Below are 22,349 nucleotides of genomic sequence, written 5' to 3' on the forward strand. Positions count from 1 at the left end.
GCTTCCTCCCAGACCTGCTAAAACAGAATGTTTTGGCCGTGGCGCTGTAACAAGGGTGAGAGCTAAGAACACCATGTTTTAATATTTATCAAGGGGCCAAAGTCCCTTCAAAAGACATTAAAGTAGACTTGGCTTATTATTCACTTTATAAGTCAAAGAGTGACAAGTAATTAGCAGGGACTGTTATAAAAGCTTTAGATTTCAGGCTCACAGTTGTCTAACTAAGAAGACAAGGCATCATGGGTCTAGTTGTGGTCCTGGTGCTCGGTCTCTCCTGTCTGCTTCTCCTCTCACTCTGGAAACAGAGCTCTGGGAAGGGGAAGCTCCCACCTGGGCCCACTCCTCTCCCAATTCTTGGAAATATCCTGCAGCTAGATATTAAGGACATCAGCAAATCCTTAAGCAATGTAAGTATGTTTTACGACCCTTTGGAGTGCAAAGCGTAAGTGAACAACTATTTTTAAAAAATATATTTATTAAAATATATTTTAAAAAGTTATATTAAAATATGTCTTCATTTTTTTCTCTTTTTAGGGCTGCACCTGTGATACATGGAGGTTCCCAGGCTAGGGGTTTAATCAGAGCTATAGCTGCTAGGCCACACCACAGCCACAGAAATTCCAGATCCAAGCCACATCTTTGACCCACACCACATCTCATGGCAATGCTGGTTCCTTTACCCACTGAGCGAGGCCAGAGATCAAACCCGTGAGCCCATGGATCGTACTCGGATTGGTTTCCACTGTGCCACTATGGGAACTCCCAAAATATGATCATTTTAAAACAATACTTCCTGTTGCAGACTTTTTTTTTGCTTTTTTTTGTCTTTACCTATGGCATGTGGAAGTTCCCATGCTAGGAGTTGAATATGGCAAGGGAAGTGTTTTGTGATTAGAGATTTCATTCAAGAAGTCATCTACCCTATAAACTGTGTGTTTTGTTCCAAACAGACATGAAAATTGGACTTCTGTGAGGAGGCATTTTTTGCCTGATGTTAAGGAAAGATCATGGGATCAGGACAAGTATGAGCAAATGAAAGAAAAAAGTAATCAGTCAGGGCTAGCTGGATGGTAACAAAATCCTTTTGGATTCTGCACAAAGCTACTGTGTGTGGCCAAGAATGCAAGAAATTGTCCTTCCATGAGCTGCTGCGTGACCTGGCACTGCTTCTGTGATGCTTGCATTATGTTTTAGTAAGACCAGCGGATCTCAAACTGGGCAGGGCATGTGAATCAACTGGGGTGGTTTTTAAAAATATAGATTTCTAGCTCTTATCATTACTGAGTCAGAATCCCTGTGGGATGAGCTTTCGAGTGGTCCTGAAAGAGTCAGTATCCAAGGTAGTCATGGGAACAGATAAATTGCTCAAGCATCAGAGGTCAAGGACACAGTGTTGAAACTTGGTTCTTCTATTTATTACCTGTGAGACACTGGAAATAAATAGGAAATTCTTTGAATCTCAATCTCTTTACCCATAAGCCAGAGTAAAGAAACTTAGCTCAAAGTAGTGATATGATGATTAGTAATAATCTGAGTACCAATTGCCCAGGCCATGGCCTGGGACCTCAGAGGTTATTATTAATCACCATCATATGTATCTTTTAAAAATCTTGTATTGAAGTATAGTTGATTTACAATATTGCCTTAATTTCAGGTGCACAGCATAGTGATTCAGTTATTTCCAGAGCAGATTATATTCCATTATAGATTATTACAAGGTATTTTTAAATAAAACAGGGTGAAGGCTTATTATTTAAAGACAAATATCTGTATACACACACATACTCCTAAAGGCCTTCAGGGGGTTGAGAGAAAGGTTTAGAAGATATAGATATTTTTCTGAAATTCCACAGGTAGTTCTTACTACAAATTACAAGTTGTAAGAGAAATTATATATTGAAGATAGCCAAAAATTTAAAGTAATGACATGTATGAAGTGTATTGGCAGGAAAAATATGGCTGTGTCTTTTATATTTAGCTACTGGTACTTATTTACTAAGAAACAATAGGTTCAGCACCTGATCTCAACATATACAAATTCAGGAGTTTCTGTCATAGCTCAGTGGTTAATAAACCTGACTAGCATCCATGAGGATGAAGGTTTGATCCCTGGCCTCGCTCAGTGGATTAAGGATCTGGCATTGCCATGAGCTATGGTGTAAGTTGTAGACATAGCTCAGATCTGGCATTGCTGGGGCTGTGGTGTAGGCCAGTGGCAAAGGCTCCAATTTGACTCCTAGCCTGGGAAACTGCCACCAGTGTGGCTCTAAAAGGCAACAAGATTAAAAAAAAAAAAAACACTCCAAAAGATAAACAGACTCATTCTGATCTATTATGGTGTTGCTTTGAATCTATTAGCTGTACCATCTTCAGAGAATACACTTTTCCTGGAGTTCCTGCTGTGGCATAGTGGGTTAAGAACCCAATGGCAGCAACTCAGGTCACTGCAAATGCTTGGGTTTGACTCCTGGCCTGGTGCAGGGGGTTAAGGATCCACGGCTGAGGCATAGGTAGCAGCCATGGCTTGGATTCATTCCCTGGCCTGGGAACTTCCATTTACTGCAGATATGGCCATAAAGTTAAACAAACTAAAGAATATGTGCTTCCAAGTGTTTGTTAGCACACTTCAAAATCACTCTGCCATCATCAAACATCAGTTTTGAATTTATACCCATCCATGACTTACTTATTGCAGATAGATCAGATAACTATTATTCTATTCTAGCTGTTTGAATTTGTAAGGGAAAAAAAACTTATAATGCACCTTTCTCCTCCAGTGTATCAAACACGTTTCAAATTGAAAATGTTACCTGACATGGTAATGCACTTGCTAGTACCACAAACCTTGTACAAAGAAAAACAGAGGCAAGAGAGGTATGGAAAAAGAAAACCTTTTGTTGGTCCTCAAACTGAGTGAAGTTCTGAAATGTAGAGATGATCTCTGACATCATAATGGACACCTGTTTGTTCTTACTATGTAAATGAAGTTGCCAATATGAAGTGATACTACAGTGTGTCAACAAATAAATTCTTCCTGTTTCAACAAATAAATGAGTCCTCATGGATACCAGTCAGTTTCATTGCCACTGAGCCACAGTGGGAACTACTAATCTATAGCTTTGTTAACAATTAAATCTACTTTGGAATATAGCAATACAGCTTATGGTGTATGAAAGTTTTATGACTTTTCTGCAAATAGATTTTTATAAATGACGAATATTATTACATCTCTATTTCTGCATATGAAGATAGCAACTTGCTCCAAGTAATCCAGGTAGTACGTGGGTAGAATCTGAACTCTAAAGCCATGCTTTGCTGCCTGTCAGACTTTCTAGAACAAACCTCATTGTAAACCATTTTATGTGTATGTTTGTGTTTCATGTGATCTTCGGGGAAAAGATGGGTGTTATTATCTTGATTTTTCAGATGTTGGAAACAGTTCTGGAGGAGCAACTTGCCTAATGAATATAGAGCTTAATTTCACTAAATCCTTTTTTTTTAAGGGCCTCACCCACAGCAGCATGTGGAAATTCCTAGGATAGGGTTTGAATTGGAGCTACAGCTGTGGACTACATCACAGCCACAGCAATATGGGATCTGAGGTGCATCTGTGACCTACACCACAGCTCATGGAAAGGCCAGATCACCCACCCCAGTGAGCAAGGCTGGGGATCAAACCTGCATCCTCATGGATACTAGTGGGATTCGTTTCTGATACACCACCACAAGAACTCCCAGCTAAGTCTTGATTCTGAATCCTTTAAATTTGACCCAAAATTTTTTTATTACTTTTATCTTTTGATACACTCATGTGATTATTTTCTAATTTATTTTGTTGGTTACCTAACTTTTCAGTTTATCTCAAGTTCCAATCAGCTTTGGGACATAATTTGACACTTAAAACTCAAAACTCATAAAGTTATAAAACACTGCAACATTTTTTACTAAGTAAGAAAAAATGCATGGCTGTGACTAATTTTAATTATTCAGAAACAAAGGCAAGGGACTGGAAAACTGAATTAGAAAATTTTTGAATAGTCAAATCAACTTAGTCATTTTTGTTCTTTTTTTGAAAAGAAACTTTTTCTCCTCTAATTTCTAATGCCAACTATGGCTTCCTTTAACTTTTCTCCTTTTTAACGGAGATCTGTATTGGCTTCATAAACAAACAACAAAAATCCAGTGAGATATACACCTGTTATAAAAGTACCCCCAGTTTCTTATACTACCTCTTTTTCATTGCTCCTCCTTGTCTACAAAAGAGCAAGAAGGGCAGGATAGCAAAGACAACATTTAGTTTTTCATGAAGAATAATTATTGAAAGAGATTTACCCTGGAAATCATGCCTTTCTATGGCAGTCCTTAATGTTTAAGTATCCAGAAATAAAATATCGTGCCATTAAACAAACAGCCCATATAAATAATGAAATGACTCACACTGTGAGGCCTAGAGTATATTCCATTCTCTGCTGTTTGATTTGCATAAGCGAATGTAAGTTCACATGTCTTGAAAATGAATGATGTTAAGTCTGAGCCACCAGAAGGATTTTCCAACCAAGTTGAAGCCATTTCAGAAACCCCTTGTTTCTATTTTAAGTAATGAAAGTCCATTCTTAAGAATATGTTGTCCAATAACTAAAACACTCTGAGGATTTGTTACTTGTCTCTGATTTATACTGACTTTGCCTTCTGTCATCAATTGACACCCTGGGGAATGGAATTTGCTTTGCTTCAAGCATCCAGGAAGTCTGTTCCAGGGTCAAGAACTAATTTGGAAAACGAAGCTTGTTTCAACAACTCAGTTAACTCTTGATCAGACAAGCTCCAGGGAAACTATGCTGCTATGATAAAGGGCTTGTGTAGACCTTTTAGCTGAGTCCAGTCCTTCTTGTCCATGAACAAGCTTTGTTACTTCTGTAGCCAAGTCCTTTCTGAGGGCCCTGCTTTTCTGGCTCTTTGACATGCAACCACATTATGGTCAGTTTCTGGAGGTGGAAGGCAAGTGAAGAGCTTCAGGTACCTTTCTACCAAATTATTCTGCTGTCTCAAAACAAGGATACAATTCAAATGAGGATGTCTTATCTCTGTGTAGCCAAACAATAGTTTCAGCTGACGTTCCCAGTTTTGTTTCAGTTGTATTTGTAATCAGAGGTAGAGAGAGTCTGAATCTGTCTTCTCCTGTCAACTTGTGGATGAACTCGGATCTGGACATGATATTACCCAGGTGATCATATCAACCCGGTTGGACCTGGCATGCATAACCCTGGAACAGGTAGCAGAAGTCATAGATTTGGAGCGCCTGGTATAAAAACTTGGCCAAACTCATTCCTCCTGGATCTTAAGTTGAGTCAGCCCACTCTCTGCCTCAGCAGTGAGCCCATGAGGAAGTGGCAGCCCACTACTGCTAGGAAGTCCCCCAGGGCTGCTTCTGGTACTAGGCCAAAAGGTCCAGCACCTCGAAGCTGCCCGAGGGACATCCGTTAGGGAAGAGCTCCCAGCCCCTAGCCTGCCCAGGCCTGGAGCCCTTGTCGCAGGCGCATGCATTGCTTTGCAAGCCCTCTGCATGCAGTGCCCTGTGCATGCTGGGCGTTACTGCTGAGGTCTTAGTCCAGAGGCACTGTAGCACCTCCCACCAGCATGATGATGTTGTGGTTTGCTTCTGGGAGGGAAACAGGACCAAGAGCGCCAGCAAATCCCTCCTGTGAAATGAGATGGTGTCAAAGCCTCTGAGGAAGTTGCCTGCCTTGCCCCAGTCAGAGAGCCCTGGGTGCTCTGTCTTGGCACCCCTCTTGGGGGAAGAACTCCTTGAGCAGACCCCAGGTGGCCTGCACCACCAGCAACCCCTGAACGGTGGAGTGGGGTAAAGTCTTGACCCACATGGAATAGCAAACCACCACACATGGAAATGCACTCCAGTATGGGTGCCAGCATCTCAGTGGAAGTCTGTTACAAGATAGTGAATATAAGTATCTGTGCTATGAAGTAAATCCTTGTTGCTTACCTTTTACATGTACTGGTTTGCATCTGTTAACCCCATACCTCTAATTTGTTCCCCCTCCCCACTTTGGTAAGGATAAATTTTTTCTGAGTCTTGTTTCTATTTCTTTTCTTCTTCTTTTTTTTTTTTTCCCTTTGGCTCTGCCCACTGCTTAGGGAAGTTTCCAGGCCAGGGATGGAACTGTGCCTCAGCAGCGACTCAAGCTGCTGCAGTGACAACGCTGGATCCTTAGCCCATTGTACCACAAGAGAGCTCTTTTCAATTTAATTTTCATTTGTGTCATATTTTAGTTTCCACATATAAGAGATATCATACGGTATTTGTCTTTCTCTGTCAACTTGCTTGGTGTGATAATCTCTAGGTCCATCCATGTTGCTGCATAGGGCATTATTTCATTCTTTTTATTGCTGATTAATATTCCATTGTACACATGTACCACGTCTTCTTCATTCACTCATTTGTTGATGGACATTTAGGTTGTTTCCATGTGTTGTTTATTGTAAATAGCACTGCTATAAACATAGAGATGCATGAATCTTTTTTTTTTTTTTTTTTAAGGGCCACACTTGTGGCATATGGAAGTTCTTGGATTAGGGGTTGAATCAGAGCTTCAGCTGCCGGCCTGTGCCTCAGCCACAGCAGTGCCAAGTCTGAGCTGCAATAAGTGGCCTGTGCTGCAGCTTGTTGCAATGCCACATCCTTTCCTCACTGGTCGAATTATCAAATCCACATCCTCATGGACACTGTATCAGCTTCTTTACCCACTGAACCCCAGCAGGAACTCTGTATCTTTTCACATGAGAGTTTTCTCCTGATATATGCCTAGGAATGGGTCTGCAGTATCATATCATATGGCACCTCTATTTTTATGTTTTTGAGGAATCTCCATACTGTTTTCTATAGTGGCTGCACCAATTTACATTCCCTCCAACAGTGCAGAGGTTTCTCTTTCCCACACCCCCTCCAGTGTTTGTTACTTGAAGACTTTTTTATTTTTTTGGCTGTGCCACAGGATACATAAACTCCTGGCCCAGGGATTAAACCTGTGCTATAGTAATGACCACTGCAGTGACAATGCCAGATCCTTAACTGCTAGGCCACCAGGGAACTCCCTGTAGACTTTTTATTGATGACCATTCTGACCAGTGTGAGGTAGTATCTCACTGTAGTTTTGACTTGCTTTTCTATAATAAAATGCCTAAGCCAGTTGTCTGTTGATGGGCACTTGGGTTGCTTCCATGTATATTGCCTGTTGTAAATAGCACTGCTATTAGCACTGGGGTGCAGGTACTTTTTGAATTACAGTTTTTATTTTCTGGATATGTACCCTGGAGTGGAATGGCTGGATCATATGGTAGTTCTATTTTTAGTTTTTAAAGGCATCTCTATGCAGTTTTGTATAGTGGCTGTAGAACTTCACATTCTCATCAACAGTATAGGAGGGTCCCCTTTCCTCCATACCCTCTCCAGCATTTATTGTTTGTAGACTTTTTGTTGATAGCCATTCTGACTGGTGTTAGGTGGTCTCTCATTGTGGTTTTGATTTGCATTACTCTAATAGCAATGTTGAGCATCTTTTCTTGTGTCTGTTGCCCATCTGAATCTCTTCTTTGAAAAAATGTACATTGAGGTCTTCTGCTTTATTATGTTATGGTATGTTCCCTCTCTACCCACTTTGGTCAGAGTTTTTTGTTTGTTTGTTTATTTTTAATCATGAATGGGTGTTGCTTTTTCACCATATTTATATATAAGATCCTGAAATGCCTGAAGGTATGTATGGTGGAATAACAACTTCAACAATACGATGTTGATTGCAATCTTAACAATGAGTAAAATAGATGAAATTGTGACTTCTTTTGCTAATATTTGCATTTTCTTTCCATTTCCCAGCTCTCAAAAGTCTATGGCCCTGTGTATACCGTGTATCTTGGCTTGAAGCCTGCCGTTGTGTTGCATGGCTATGAAACAATGAAAGAAGCCCTAATTGTTGGGGGAGAGGAGTTTTCTGGAAGGGGCCATTTCCCAATGGCTGAGAGAGTCAATAAAGGACATGGTAGGTGTGCATATTCAGTATTAGTAATGGGGGTGGGGAGGTTGAAAAATTTTGAAGAGTCCCCCAGAAGAGCTTGGTCCATCTGTGAGGAGGCCAAGTGTCAGCTCTGTCCTCCCTGCCTGGGACCTCCCTCCTAGTTTCTGCTTCCCCTCCTGGTAGGAATCATCTTCAGCAATGGAAAGATATGGAAGGAGACCCGGCGCTTCTCCCTCATGACCCTGCGGAATTTGGGGATGGGGAAGAGAAGCATTGAGGAACGCGTTCAAGAGGAAGCCCACTGCCTTGTGGAGGAGTTGAGAAGAACCAATGGTGGGTTAGTCTACACTCTGTAACTGTGACCTTAACAGATGCTCGCTCTCTCCTGTGACGTCCTTGGGAACATTTCAGGGGTGGCCGAATCTTCCATATGGGCTGTGGTTGTGAGTCCTCGTGTGGAGGAGGGGGGTGTGAAACAGAGACAAGGAAGCTTTGGTGTATCTGTGCTTCTTGTGTTTGTACCCTTATGATGGTGCACATAGTGTGGATTGAAATGTCATTTAATCCTATTCTGTTTTGAGCTCTTTGTTTTCAAATCTTTGTTATACAGGGAGAAGGTTTTAAGTCTCATTTTTTTTAGTATTAGAGGACAGTGTTTTTCCCATAGTGTAAGTGTGGGTTATCTATTCCAGAACATTTCACCAGGGAATACTTGTCAAGTGGACAGGGTGGGAATGCTGTCATCATGACCTTATGGAGCGTGAAACAAATGACATGTGCTTTAACTTAATTGGCCTCTATTTGTTTGGTCAGCCTCACTTACGTGTCTGAGGCTTTCTTCTGAGACCCACTGCCTACTGTTCTGGCTCGTAATGATAGTTTTCTATGGTTTTACTTGCTTAGGTGTTGATTAGGGCAGATCTCATCAGTTGTGATTTCCATGTTAACAGCTGTTTTAAAATTATCAGCTTGAGTTATTTAATGTTGCTCCCTACGTACAGCATTGTTTTATTTATTTATTTATTTATTTATTTATTAATTTTTATTTATTTATTTTTTTGTCTTTTGTCTTTTTTGTTGTTGTTGTTGTTGTTGCTATTTCTTGGGCCGCTCCCTCGGCATATGGAGGTTCCCAGGCTAGGGGTCGAATCAGAGCTGTGGCCACTGGCCTACACCAGAGCCACAGCAACGTGGGATCCGAGCCGCGTCTGCAACCTACACCACAGCTCACGGCAACGCCGGATCGTTAACCCACTGAGCAAGGGCAGGGACCGAACCCGCAACCTCATGGTTCCTAGTCGGATTCGTTAACCACTGCGCCACGACGGGAACTCCTGTTTTATTTATTTTGAAGACATTGATGCAATAGCATAATCTTGAACATTATTCAAATACCAGGTTATATAATAATTTAACTAGATTTCAACTAATATTAGTAATTCATGACCCTGCCTTCCCTATTACTTGCTTCTCTCTCCAGTGGTTTTGTATGTGTGTGTGTGTTTAGGGCCACAGGTGCAGCATCTGGAAGTTCCCAGGACAGAGGTCAAATTGGAGCTACAGCTGCTGGCCTGCACCACAGCCACTGGAATGCCAGATCTGAGCCATGTCTGCAACCTGTGCTGCAGCTCATGGCAATGCTGGATCCTTAACCCAATAAGTGGGTCCAGGGATTGAACCCACATCCTCATGGAGACTAATTGGGTTCATTTTCTGCTGAGCCACAATGGGAACTCACTGTTTTCAGCATTCTTTATCTACCCCTCTATTGGTGTAATAATTTTGTTTTTGCGTTTTAGGGCCACACCTGTTGGATATGGAGGTTCACAGGCTAGGGGTCGAATCGGAGCTGTAGCCACATCTACACCACAGCCACAGCAATGCCAGATCTGAGCCACATCTTTGACCTACACCACAGCTCATGGCAATGCCACATCCTCAACCCACTGAGCAATGCCAGGAATAGAATGCACATCCTCATGGATATTAGTCCTAATGATAATGTTTTTTATTTTCTCTGCTTTATGGTACTTTGACATCTTTGGGGCCTTGCAGAACCAGGGAACAACTCTCTCTCTCAGGGTTAGTTAATTCTGAGACAGAGCAAAACATCTTGTCTATACCATGGCTTTGATTTTTCAATCAACCCCTCCAAAGCCCATACCCCCCTTCCTCCCCTCCCCCCACCTTCTTTGTGAAACCATTGCACAACAAACCAATATTCTGCCTGCCCTCAACCCAGGGACCACCAGGGTCCTATATCCTAGAGGACTGTGAAATTAACTAAACTATCAATTCTAAACTTGAAGTTTAGACCTATGAAGTGCTTGTCATGATGAATCTGATTTTCAGTCTAGATTCTAAATTACCTGCTTCTTAATCCTCTCTCTCCAATGAAGTGAAAGGAAAGATAAACATCAGAGTTTAGCTGTCCCATACACAGAAAGAAATCTCACAGCCTTCTCAAATTATCCCCTACCTTCTAAAAGAAGTTTTCCTAGAAGCTTAGTGAATGGACATGTTTCAGCTGAAAAGGAGTCTCGCAGAGGACCAGTTAACTAAGTAGGATTCCTAGTATTAAAATCACTATCCTTTCCTCTCAGTACTTTGATACGTCATGCTTAATTGCATTATGATGTGATTTTTTGCATATAAAATTTATAAGGAGTTCCTGATGTGGTGGAGTGGATTAAAAATCCAACTGCAGTGGCTTGGGTTGCTGTGGAGGTGCAGGTTTGTTCCCAGCCCATGACCTTCCATATGCTGCCAATGTGGCCATTACAAAAAAAAATATTAAGCAGTTATGTGACTATAGCAGTTTCATTTAAGTATTGGCCAATAAAAAAGAAAGCTACTTTTCCTCTGCTTTAATTTTTTTATCCGTAATGTGGTAGAATTGATCTGTATTCAAAGGTTGAAGAACATAATATATACTGTTGGTGGCTATATTAACAATATCCTAGAATTCCATCAGAGGGAAGAATCTGTCCAAATAAGTGAAATGTGAGGGCTGATTGGTGGTGAGGGTCCCTGTTTCTTAAAGCAGGACATTGCTTTCCCCCCCCATCCCTCGCCTTATTGCAATAAAGAAACAAAAGGACTCCAGTTATCAATTTAACCTTCCTTGTTTGCCCTTTGATTTAAGTTTGAAATGAATAATGCTTATGTCCTTTTCTTTTAGGCAAACAAATCTTTGAAATATTTATTTATTTATTTATTTATTTATTTATTTTGTCTTTTTAGTGCTGCACCTGTGGCATATGGAGATTCCCAGCTGCTGGCCTACACCACAGCCACAGCAATGCCAGATCTGAGCCTCCTCTGTGACCTACACCACAGCTCACAGCAACACCATAGCTCATGGCAACACCTAATCCTTAACCCACTGAGCAGATCAGGGATTGAACCTGCAAACTCATGCTTCATAGTTGGATTCATTTCCACTGTGCCACGAGGAGGACTCCAGCAAACAAATCTTAAAATTTGTGTTTGTGTTAGTTTTTCTTCTCATAACAACATAGGTGCCTTTTTCTTGTTTTCATTGTTCTTTCAGATACTTGAAGCTTTATCTCTTTAATCTTTTCCTTTCTTGATTCTACCAGTTGTTCCTTCAACTATTCACTACATATAAAAGATTTCCAGATCCTAATTATTTCCTCCTTCCTACAGCAATGCTTAAATTTCTATGTGATTACCAAACAGATATGATTCTTCACTGACAGTTAACCTGAATTATTGTTTTAAAAACTGATTCTGACTTTTTTTTTCTTCTCTTCACAATAGCCAGCTCCTTGGGTCAAGGCAGTGATATAAATAGAGTATTTAGAAAATAATTATTAAACAAACCAGGATGGAATGGTCAATTCGTGTTTAAGGGGAAAGTGATGCATTGATTTCAAGGATGCTGAAATTTTTGCTGTTGAGGGAATTTCTAGGTAGATATTACTTTAGAGATTCTAAAAGTACCTATTATCCACAAAGAAGTTATATATATATATTTTTAATGGTATTTTAAATCTTTTTAAATCTTTAGCTTCACCCTGTGATCCCAGTTTCCTCCTGAGCTGTGCTCTCTGCAATGTGATCTGCTCCATCATTTTCCACAATCGTTTTGATTATACAGATCCGAATTTTCTTACCTTGTTGGAAAAATTTAATGAAAACTTCAGGATTCTGAACTCCCCGTGGATCCAGGTGAAGTCAACATTCTCTTTTTCTGAATTCTTTGTGCTCTTCTCTTTGACAAGTCCAAAATTCCATATGGACCATGCTTGGAAGTGAATGTTAGGAAACGAATTATTTTGTGTGTTTCAATGTGGTAACTCTGGGAATCAGATTCTCCCCTTTCTGTGTGTGTGTTTTAACTTGCTATAGGTTTTCCTTTTTCTTTCTGCTTTATGTAGGCTATAACTACTTTTTATTGGCTATGCATGCAGCATACAAAAGTTACAGGGCCAAGGATCGAACCCCAGCCACAGCAGTGAGAACACCAAATCCTTAATCGCTGGGTTACCAGAGAAGTTCCTGTTTATTTACTGACTTTTCTAAAGTATTTTGGCAAAGTCTCTTTCTCTCTTTTTGTCATGTGGTCTCTGAAATCACTTTCCTTTAGCTTATTTTCAGCTAGCATCTGATAGAGACAGCATTAAATATAAGGATCCACACACACAAAAAAGACAGATGAAGAGAGAGAGATGGAGAGAGAGAGAGAGAAAGGAGGAGAGACAGAAGGAAAAAGATAAAGGAAGAGCGGAAGAAAGAGAGTTCCCATTGTGGCTTAGTGATAATGAAACCAACTACTATCCATGAGATGTGGATTTGATTCCTGGCCTTGCTCAGTGGGTTAAGGTTTTGGTATTGCCAGTAGCTGTGCTGGAAGGTCTTAGTTGTGGCTCTGATATCATGTGGCTGTGGGTGTGGCCACCAGCTGCAGCTCTGATTGGACCCTTGGCCAGGGAGCTTCCATATGCCCCAGGTGTGGCCCTCAAAAACAAAACAAAACAAAAAAAAAACAACCACAAAAAAAAAAAAAAGGAAAAGGAAAGGAATGAAGGAAAGGAAGGAGGGAAGGAGCAAGGAAATGACTCTTCCAGGTGAGCTCTGTGCTGGGGCACTCATTATAGCCTCAGCCAGGCTGTTTTGGACTCTGTCTTGGTCTTCCCTTAGTGCTTGTACTGAGCCTAGAGATCAGGCAGAGGTGAAAGCACAGTGTCTTCTCAGGACTTTTTGTGCTTAGCTTTCTAATTTCCTCAGTTCACGTGGGTGCTTTTGAATGTCCTAATTTCCCAAGGCCCTCCCTTTGCAGGGGCTGGGTTGGATGCTCTCTCCTATGCCTTAAGTGTAATTGTTTGCCCCCAGTGGTTGCAGGTTGTTATTCATTCATCTTGCTAGGTTTGTGCAACATCCCTGCTGCATTTCCAACCCTGAGTTTTAAGTTAGTGGAAACAAAAGCAAGTACCTGTGTCAGCCTTGCAGGTGGCCTCAGAGAGGTCAGAACACAGACACACAATTCTTTGTGAGTGAGGACTGTTTTGGTTTCTCTGGAACCAGGAACCAAGCTCCCATCCCTCAAGCCGCCTTTGTTGGGACCACTGCCAAGCTGAGGAGGGAGGTGGGACAAGTGGCAGAAAAAAGCCACAAATCTTTCTTGCCATTTAAAGTTGCCTGTTTCTCGCTTCAGCATTCCTGTGATAGCTGTAAACCTTTGTGTTTCTGGCAAGTTCTGACAAGTTGATTGTGACAGTGTTTGCTTGATTTTCTGACATATTTTGTGGAGGGATTGACCTTTAGAGCTGTCTCCTACACCATTCTTGCTGATGTTATTCTATGCAGTGAATGTTCAAACATCACAGTCGTGCCTTAGCATCATACATAGCATAGTGTCATAGAGTGCATATTTGAAAAAGATGACAGAGCCTTTGTTTTACAGACAAGAAAAGAAATGCCTGAATATAAAGCTGGAATTCAAGCCTATTCACTCTCTGGCTGTGGTTTTTCCACTACTCCTCCAAGTCTAGCTTCCATAATCTTCTTTGATGATGGCCCAAAAGCATGGCCATAGCCCTCAGTGGTCAGCCAGACCCTTCCTGAAAGGCTTCCATTGCCCACAAGGCTTGTCTTCCAATGACCCTTAGTGATTTCTTCGTCACATTCCTTCGCATAAGTATCCAATTTAGGAGGAAGAATCGGTCTTTCAAGGAAGAGACTGTTTGTGAACACAGATGCTACCAGGGAACACTGACTAGGGCAGGGGTGTAGCTAGTTGGGAATGTGGCTGACAAGGTAATTGGGCTTGGGATGTCAGAACTGGTTTTAGGGTGTATGAGCCTTAACTAGACACCACAGATTTGCCCTGTGCTGAGCCAATGTACTCTACCGAAATAAAATCACGTGATCTTGGAAAAGTCATTTACCTGCTCTGGTGCATAGGTCCTTTATTGATAAAATGCTGAGTTGGGTTTTGCGTCATATTTGCATCCCTCTGAGTTATAAAAATAGTGATTCTGTTTCTGAGGCTGCTTGATAATAGTAAAAATAGCAGGGAGTGGCTTTGTGTTCTGGATCAGGTTACCCAAACTTTCTCAACCTGTTTCCTTATGTGTAAAATGTGAATCATAGTCATTCATCTCATTCTGTATTTCAGGGTTGTAGGGAAGAGTTAATGTAAAAACTGAGAGAATTGACATGCAGATATTTTAATATCATATGTTTGATATATGAGTATAGGAAATGACTTAACTTTCATCATCTAGTCAGAGTGTCCCCCTTAAATATTTCTATCGGCATAAAGTATTACTTTAAATAACTTTTTTTTAGGGCGACACCTGCAGCATATGGAAGGTCCCGAGCTAGGTGTTGAATCAGATCTACAGCTGCTGGCCTATGCCAAAGCCACAACAACACTAGATCTGAGCCACATCTACAGCCTGCAGCACTGCTTTGTGGCAATGCAGGATCCTTAACTCACCGAGTGAGGCCAGGGATCAAGCCCCCATACTCACGGATACAAGTCTGGTTCTTAGCCTACTGAGCCACAGTGCAAACACCCAATAATTACTTTATGTGTACAATGTAAAATGCTCCCCCTGAAGATAGAGAGCATTTTTTGTTCATCTCAGTTTTTAAACAGGGCTTGGCATCAAGATATATTTTCAGATTACTAAGTGTATTTTTTAATCTTTAAGGCCTGCAATAATTTCCCTGCCCTGATTGACTATCTCCCAGGGAGTCATAACAAAGTGTTTAAAAATTTTGCATACATAAAAAGCTATATTTTGGAGAAAGTAAAGGAACATCAAGCATCTCTGGATGTTAACGACCCTCGGGACTTCATTGATTGTTTCCTGATCAAGATGGAACAGGTAAAATGTTAATGACAGACTGATGTCTCTTTGCCTAAATTTTTTTGTTTATGGACTATTTCTGTACTTAATTAGTGATGTTTAAATGGTGAGGCAAGAAATGCTTGACTGGCACTTTAAGGGTTTTTTAATATTTATTTTTTTAATTAAAGTATGGTTGATTTACACTGTTGTGCCAATTTCTGCTGTACAGAAACACACACATATATATGTACATTCTTTTCCTTATATTATCTTCTATCATTTGACCAGCACATCAGATGATTATGTGTGGAAGGATCTGAACTGAGCACCATGGGAGGTTTAAAATTGACTTGTTGGAGTTCCCTGGTGGTCTAGTGGTTAAGGATCCAATGTTGTCACGGGGGTGACTCAGGTCACTACTGTGGAATGGGCTCAGTCTCTGGCCTGGGAACTTCTGCATGCCATGGGCATGGCCAAAAAAAAAAAAAAATTAAATAAAGATGAATGGTTAAATAACTAGGATACCTGAACCCTATTTGTTAGATACTAATAGGCCATCTGAGGAGAAAGAGAATGTACATCTCAGGTGAGATGGAAATACAAACAAGTGAGAAATACAGAGTGTTGAGCCATAAAAGGAAGGTGGATGTGATCACTTCACACAGCATGTGGGAGAATGAGAAGGAAGAGTTAACCCTGGGTGGGCTTCCTGTCTGTCCTGAAGTTTGATGTAGAGCTTCAAATATTTGCAATAAGTCATAGGGGAGGGAATTTTGGTTTCGTAGAATGGTGCAATGAGAGGTTCAGAGATGTGTTGTGGTAAGGAGAGTAGATGGGTGGGAGAGAAGCCTTATCTGGATGTAACCAGAAAGAAATTTGGACAGACACAGAGTTTGTTGGGAGAAGAGAATTGCAAACTCTTGAGTCGGGCTTGTAATATTTTTCAAGATATGGCTCTAGTTTGCTCATTTCTGTCAGTTAAGATTGTATTTGTCCACCATTAAGAAAGATGACACAGGTTTAAAGAAATAGTACTTTTTCTGATCTCACATACAGAGAGTCTCATGTTGGGCAGTCTAGGGCTAGCTTGGAAGTATCCTGGACCCAAGTGCTTTCCATTCATCTTTGGCATACTTAAGTATACAGGCTTCACCTTCATGCTCAGAGACTCGTGTTCCAAGATAGTGTCTATAACCACATGCACCTTCATGTCTGTGTTTTGAGTAAGAAGACAGAAGGGGAGAACCTGGCCTCAGTAGGCCTTTGGTAGGAAGTATGTTGCTTGTCCATTGTAGCTGCAAAAGAGGCTTGGAATGATATTTCTAGGCAAGCAAGTTATAAGGAATAGGAAATGAAGATCTGTCACTCCTCACGCTTTGTCCTACCATACAGTCATCTTGTTTTTTTTTTTATTTTATTTATTTTTGTTTTTAAATTTTTTGGCCATGCAAACAGCCTGCAGAAGTTCCCAGGCCAGGGGTTGAATCTGCACCATGGCAGTGCCCTGGGCCACAGCCGTGAAAACAGTGGACCCTTAACATGCTGATCCACTGGGAAATTCCCATAGTGGTTGTGTTAGTACTGTACTCTCCAGTGTCCAGGTTTACTTAACTTTATAACAGTGCGTTATTTCAGATTGGTTGCAAGTATACATGCTGGCAAAGTATCAGATAATCACATGAAATCATTCCTAGGAAAAACACAATCACCAGATGGCGTTTACTCTTGAAAACTTGATAGCCACTGCAGTTGACTTGTTTAGAGCTGGGATAGATACAACGAGCATCACTCTGAGATATGGGCTCCTCCTGCTGCTGAAGCACACAGATGTCACAGGTATGACCAACAGGGTGGGCGGGGTGATTTCAGCAGAGTGGTTGGGAAGACATGGAGAGAGGCTTCCCTGTTATTTCATTAGAGATGCTTTATTTTTGAAATTACTGTGCCATCAACTACAAGTTGTCCAAACATTAAGAAAAGGATAAAAATAAGACAAGTTTGTGTAACAGGAAAGGACAACTGAAAACAGGGAATTCAGCATGAGCAATAGCAAAGGCACTAAAGGTATGGATTTCATAAATAAAAAATTCTGGATAAATGTCTGGACTTCATGAGAAGGGATTTGCAGCAGGCATGTCCAGCATAAATTGGCCCAGGCTTGGATATTAGTTTTCTTGAGAAGGGTACACTTTGTCTTTTTTTCTCCTTTATTTATTTATTTATTTATTTATTTATTTGGTCTTTTTAGGGCCACACCCATGGCATATGGAGGCTCCCAGGCTAGTTGTGTAATTGGAGCTGTAGCCGCCAGCCTATGCCACAGACAGAGCAGCACCAGATCTGAGCCTAGTCTGTGACCTACACCACAGCTCATGGCAATGCCAGTTCCTTAACCTACTGAGTAAGGCCAGGGGTTAAACCCTCATCCTCATGGTTTCTAGTCAGATTCGTTAACCTCTGAGCCATGAGGGGATCACTGAGAAGAGTTGACTTTTAATAGTTATTTTTTTTTGCAGAAATCTTTCCTCATTCTGAATATGCAGCATTCTAATGCTAGGGTAGGGTAGAGAACTATATTTGTTGAAGTACAGCAAAAATCCTAGAAATTTGGTGAGAAAGCAGGAGAAAATTTCCACAGTTTGGGAGGTATTTTAAAAGATTAGATTTAGAAAAAAAAAACCATGCTATTTAGACAGAAGATATGCCTAAAGGAGTTTTATCTCTTTTTAAACAACTTTATTTTTTCTAGTTTTATTGAAATATAATTAACAAATACAAATTTATGTATTTAAGGTATACAAGGTGATTATGTAATATATGGACAAATTATGAAATGATTTCCACAATCAGGCTTATTAATGACTAAGCAAACTTCAAGGATGTAATACAGCATTGTTAACATAGTTACCATGTTGTAATTAGATCTCAGAACTTGATCTTATAACTGAAAGTTTGTACCCTTTGACTAACATTTCCCCATTTTCTCCACCCCAGCCTCTGACAACCGCCCCCTTCCCTCTTAGTTTCTATGAGTTTGATTTTTTTATTTTTCATTTAATTATTGTCTTTTTAGGGCCATACCCATGGCATACAGAGGTTCCCAAGCTAGGGGTTGAATTGGAGCTGCAGCTGCCGGCCTACATTCCAGCCACAGCAATGCCAGATCTGAGCCACGTCTGCAACTTACACCACAGCTCTCAGTAATGCCGGATCCTTAACCCACTAAGTGAGGCCAGGGATTGAACCTGCATCCTCATGGATACTAGGCAGATTCGTTTCCACTGAGCCATGATGGGAAATCTGAGTTTGACTTATTTAGATTCCACTCTAAAGTTAGATCATGCAGTTTTTGTCTGTTTGAGTCTGGCTTACTTTGCTTAGACATAATATCATCCAGGTTCATTCGTGTTGTTGCAAAAACCAGAATTTTCATCTTTATTGGCTGCATAATATTCTCTATATACACCGTCTTTTCCTTATCTCTTTATCCATTGACAGACACTTGGGTTGTTTCTGTATCTTGGTGGTTTAGAGTAGTGTTGCAGTGAACATGGGAATGCAAATATCTATTTATATTTGAAGCGTTTTATTATTTCTATTTGTATTCATCTGTGTGCTGATATGTAGGTGTGTATAGATTGATCTCAAAGCCTGCCTTGTGTGAAAGTCACTTGTACCTATAATTAGACAACTCAGTCTCTGTGTCTAGATGTACTTCTGAGCATGTGAGTGATGTGTATAATGATGTTGGGACACCTTGGTAGAGCTCCATGTGTCCCTGAATTGGTATGCAAATACGATATAGCTCTTTTTCCATCAGTCTTACTTGTGTCTTATCAGCCAAAGTGCAGAAAGAGATTGACTCTGTGATTGAGAGACACCGAAGTCCTTGCATGCAGGACAGAATCCACATGCCCTATACAGATGCTGTGGTGCATGAGATCCAGAGATACATTGACCTGATCCCCATCAGCCTGCCTCACACAGTGACCAGGGACATTAAATTCAGAAACTACTTCATCCCCAAGGTAAGATTTGTTCCAGTGAGCTCAATGCTCTTAAAGTTCCCATGTTCACAGTATGGTTTCAATTCAGTAGATGAGAGAATTGCAAAAATTATATGTGTGGTGGGTTGATGGGTTCTGTGGTGTTTGTCATTTGTGGCTATGAGTTTTTATTTTTTATTCTTTTTTAAATATTATTTTTTATTATTATAGTTGGTTTACAATGTTCTGTCAATTTCTGCTGTATAGCAAAGTGACCCAGCCATAACATACATACACTCTTTTCTCATATTATTCTCCATCATGTTCTGTCAGAAGTGATTAGATATAGTTTCCCTGTGCTGTAGAGCAGGACCCCATGCTTATCCAATCTAGATGTAATACTTTGCATCTAATAATCCCAAACTCCAGGTCCATCACTCTCCCTTGCCCTCCCCCTTGGCAGCCACAAGTATGCTTTCCCTGTCTGTGAGTCTGTTTCTGTTCTGTAAATGGGTTCATTTGTGCCATTTTTTACATTCCACGTGTAAGTGATATCATATGGTATTGTCTTTCTCCCTCTGACTTTCTTCACTTAGTATGAGAGTCTCAGGTTCCATCCATGTTGCTGCAAATGGCATTATTTTGTTCTTTTTTAATGGCTGAGTAGTATTCCATTGTGTATACATACCACATCTTCTTAATCTATTCATCTTTCGATGGACATTTAGCTCTGTTCAATTGATCTATTCTTCCTTGATTCGGTATTGTCTCTGGAAAGTTGTCCATGTCTTCTAGGTTGTCAAATTTGTGGGCATATCATTCTCTTATTTTTTTTGTATTTCTGCATATCTTTTGAGATTTCTCCTTTTTCATTTCTCCTATAGTTTGAATTCTTTCTTTCCTCTTGGTGAGTCGGTCCAGAGGTTTGTCAATTTTGTTTACCCTTTCAAAGAACCAGCTCTTGGTTTTATTGACTTTTTTCCTATTTTCTGAATCTCTCTTTTAATGATTTCCTCTTTGATCTTTATGTTTTCTTTCCTTCTGCTAACTTTAGGTTTTTGAGGAAGGCCTGTATGGCTATGAAGTTCCCTCCGAGAACTGCTTTTTTTTTTTTTTTTTGGTCTTTTTGTCTTTTCTAGGGCTGCTTCCCATGGCATATGGAGATTCCCAGGCTCGGGGTCTAATCAGAGCTGCAGCTGCCGGCCTACATCACAGCCACAGCAACAGCAATACAGGATCTGAGCCTTGTCTGCAAACTACACCACAGCTCATGGCAATGCCAGATCCTTAACCCACTGAGCAAGGCCAGGGATCAAACCTGCAACCTCATGGTTCCTAGTCGGATTCATTAACCACTGCGCCATGACAGGAACACCTCAAAGAACTGCTTTTGAGGCATTCATAGATTTTGTTTTTTTTAAATTACTCAGTGAATTTTATTACATTTATAGTTGTATAACAATCATCACAACCCAATTTTATAGCATTACTATCCCAAACCCCCAGGCCATCCCCCCACCCCAACCTGTCTGCTTTTGAAACCATAAGTTTTTCAAAGTCTGAGTCAGTATTTATTCTACAAAGAAGTTCATTGTGTCCGTTTTTAGATTCCACATGTAACTGACAGCATGTGATGTTGGTGTCTCACTGACTAACTTCACTTAGCATGATGATTTCTAGGTGCATCCATGTTGCTGCAAATGCCATTATTTCTTTCCTTTTAATGGCTGAATAATATACCATTGTGTATGTGTACCATATCTTCTTATCCTATCGTCTGTTGATGGACATTTAGGTTGTTCCCATGTCTTGGCTACTGTATATAGTGCTGCAGTGAACATTGGAGAACATGTCTTTTTGAGTCATGGTTTTCTCTGGATAGATAGCCAGGCATGGGATCACTGTATCAAATGGTGATTCTATTTTTAGTTTTCTGAGGAATCTCCATACTGGTTTCCACAGTGATTGCACCAATTTACATTCCCACCAATAATGTAATAGGGTTCCCTTTTCTCCACACCCTCTTCAGCATTTATTGTCTATAGACTTTTTGATGACAGCCATACTGGCTGGTGTAAGGTGATACCTCATAGCAGTTTTGATTTGCATTTCTCTAATAATGAGTGATGTTGAACATTTTTTCATGTGCTTTTTTTTGGCCATCCATATGTCTTCTTTGGAGAATTGTCTGTGCAGATCTTCTCATTTTTTGATGGGATGGTTTGTTTTTTTGGTGTTGAGCTGCAAGTAGTGTTTCTAAATTTTGGAGATGAATCCCCTGTCAGTTGCTTCATTTGCAAAGATTTTCTCCCTTTCTGTGGGCAGTCTTTTTGTTTTGTTTAGGGTTTCCTTTGCTGTGCAGAAACTTTTAAGTTTAATAAAGTCCCATTTGTTGATTTTTATTTTTATTGTCATTACTCTAGGAGCTGGATCTGAGATGATATTGCTGTGGTTTATGTCAGAGAGTGTTTGGTCTAGAGACATCCATAGATTTTGAATGATCATGTTTTCTTTGTTATTTCTCTTGGGGCATTTTGAAATGATCCTTCTGGTTTTCTCATTGACCCACTGGTTTTTTAGAAGCCTGTTGTTTCATGTCCATGTAGTCAGTTTTTCTCTCATTTCTTTTCCTGATGGGATTTCTAGTTTCATGCCATTGTGGTCGGAGAAGATAGTTGAAATAATTTCTATATTCTTAAATTTGTAGAGGTCAGTTTTGTATCCCGATATGCGGTCTGTCCTTGAGAATATTCCATGTGCACTTGAGAAGAATGTATATTCTGATCTTGTTTGATATCATGTCCTAAAAGTATCAATTAATTGTGTCATTTAGGATCTCTGTGGCCTTATTGATTTTCTGTCTGGAGCAATTGCCCATTGATGTGAATGGGGTGCTAAAGTCCCCTAGTATTATTGTATTCCCATGAATTCTCCTTTTATGTCTGTTAGTATTTGTTACATGTATTTGGGTGATCCTATGTTAGAGTCATATATATTGTCAAGTGTAATAT

At 40.4% G+C, this 22,349-nt stretch overlaps 1 protein-coding gene across 1 annotated transcript in view; it reads left to right on the forward strand.

The window, feature by feature from the left end:
• The first annotated feature begins 221 nt into the window (after nt 1-221).
• The window catches only part of LOC125116668 (cytochrome P450 2C18-like), a 34,804-nt gene continuing 12,676 nt past the window's right edge, over nt 222-22,349 (forward strand). The window contains exons 1-7 of the mRNA XM_047762112.1: nt 222-407; nt 7,889-8,051; nt 8,211-8,360; nt 12,061-12,221; nt 15,212-15,388; nt 17,047-17,188; nt 19,193-19,380. Coding sequence (XP_047618068.1) covers nt 240-407; nt 7,889-8,051; nt 8,211-8,360; nt 12,061-12,221; nt 15,212-15,388; nt 17,047-17,188; nt 19,193-19,380 — 1,149 coding nt within the window. The 5' untranslated portion in view covers nt 222-239. The remainder of the gene's footprint in view (nt 408-7,888; nt 8,052-8,210; nt 8,361-12,060; nt 12,222-15,211; nt 15,389-17,046; nt 17,189-19,192; nt 19,381-22,349) is intronic.

This window comes from Phacochoerus africanus, chromosome 15 (assembly GCF_016906955.1).
Source record: "Phacochoerus africanus isolate WHEZ1 chromosome 15, ROS_Pafr_v1, whole genome shotgun sequence".
NCBI classification, from domain to species: Eukaryota; Metazoa; Chordata; class Mammalia; order Artiodactyla; family Suidae; genus Phacochoerus; species Phacochoerus africanus.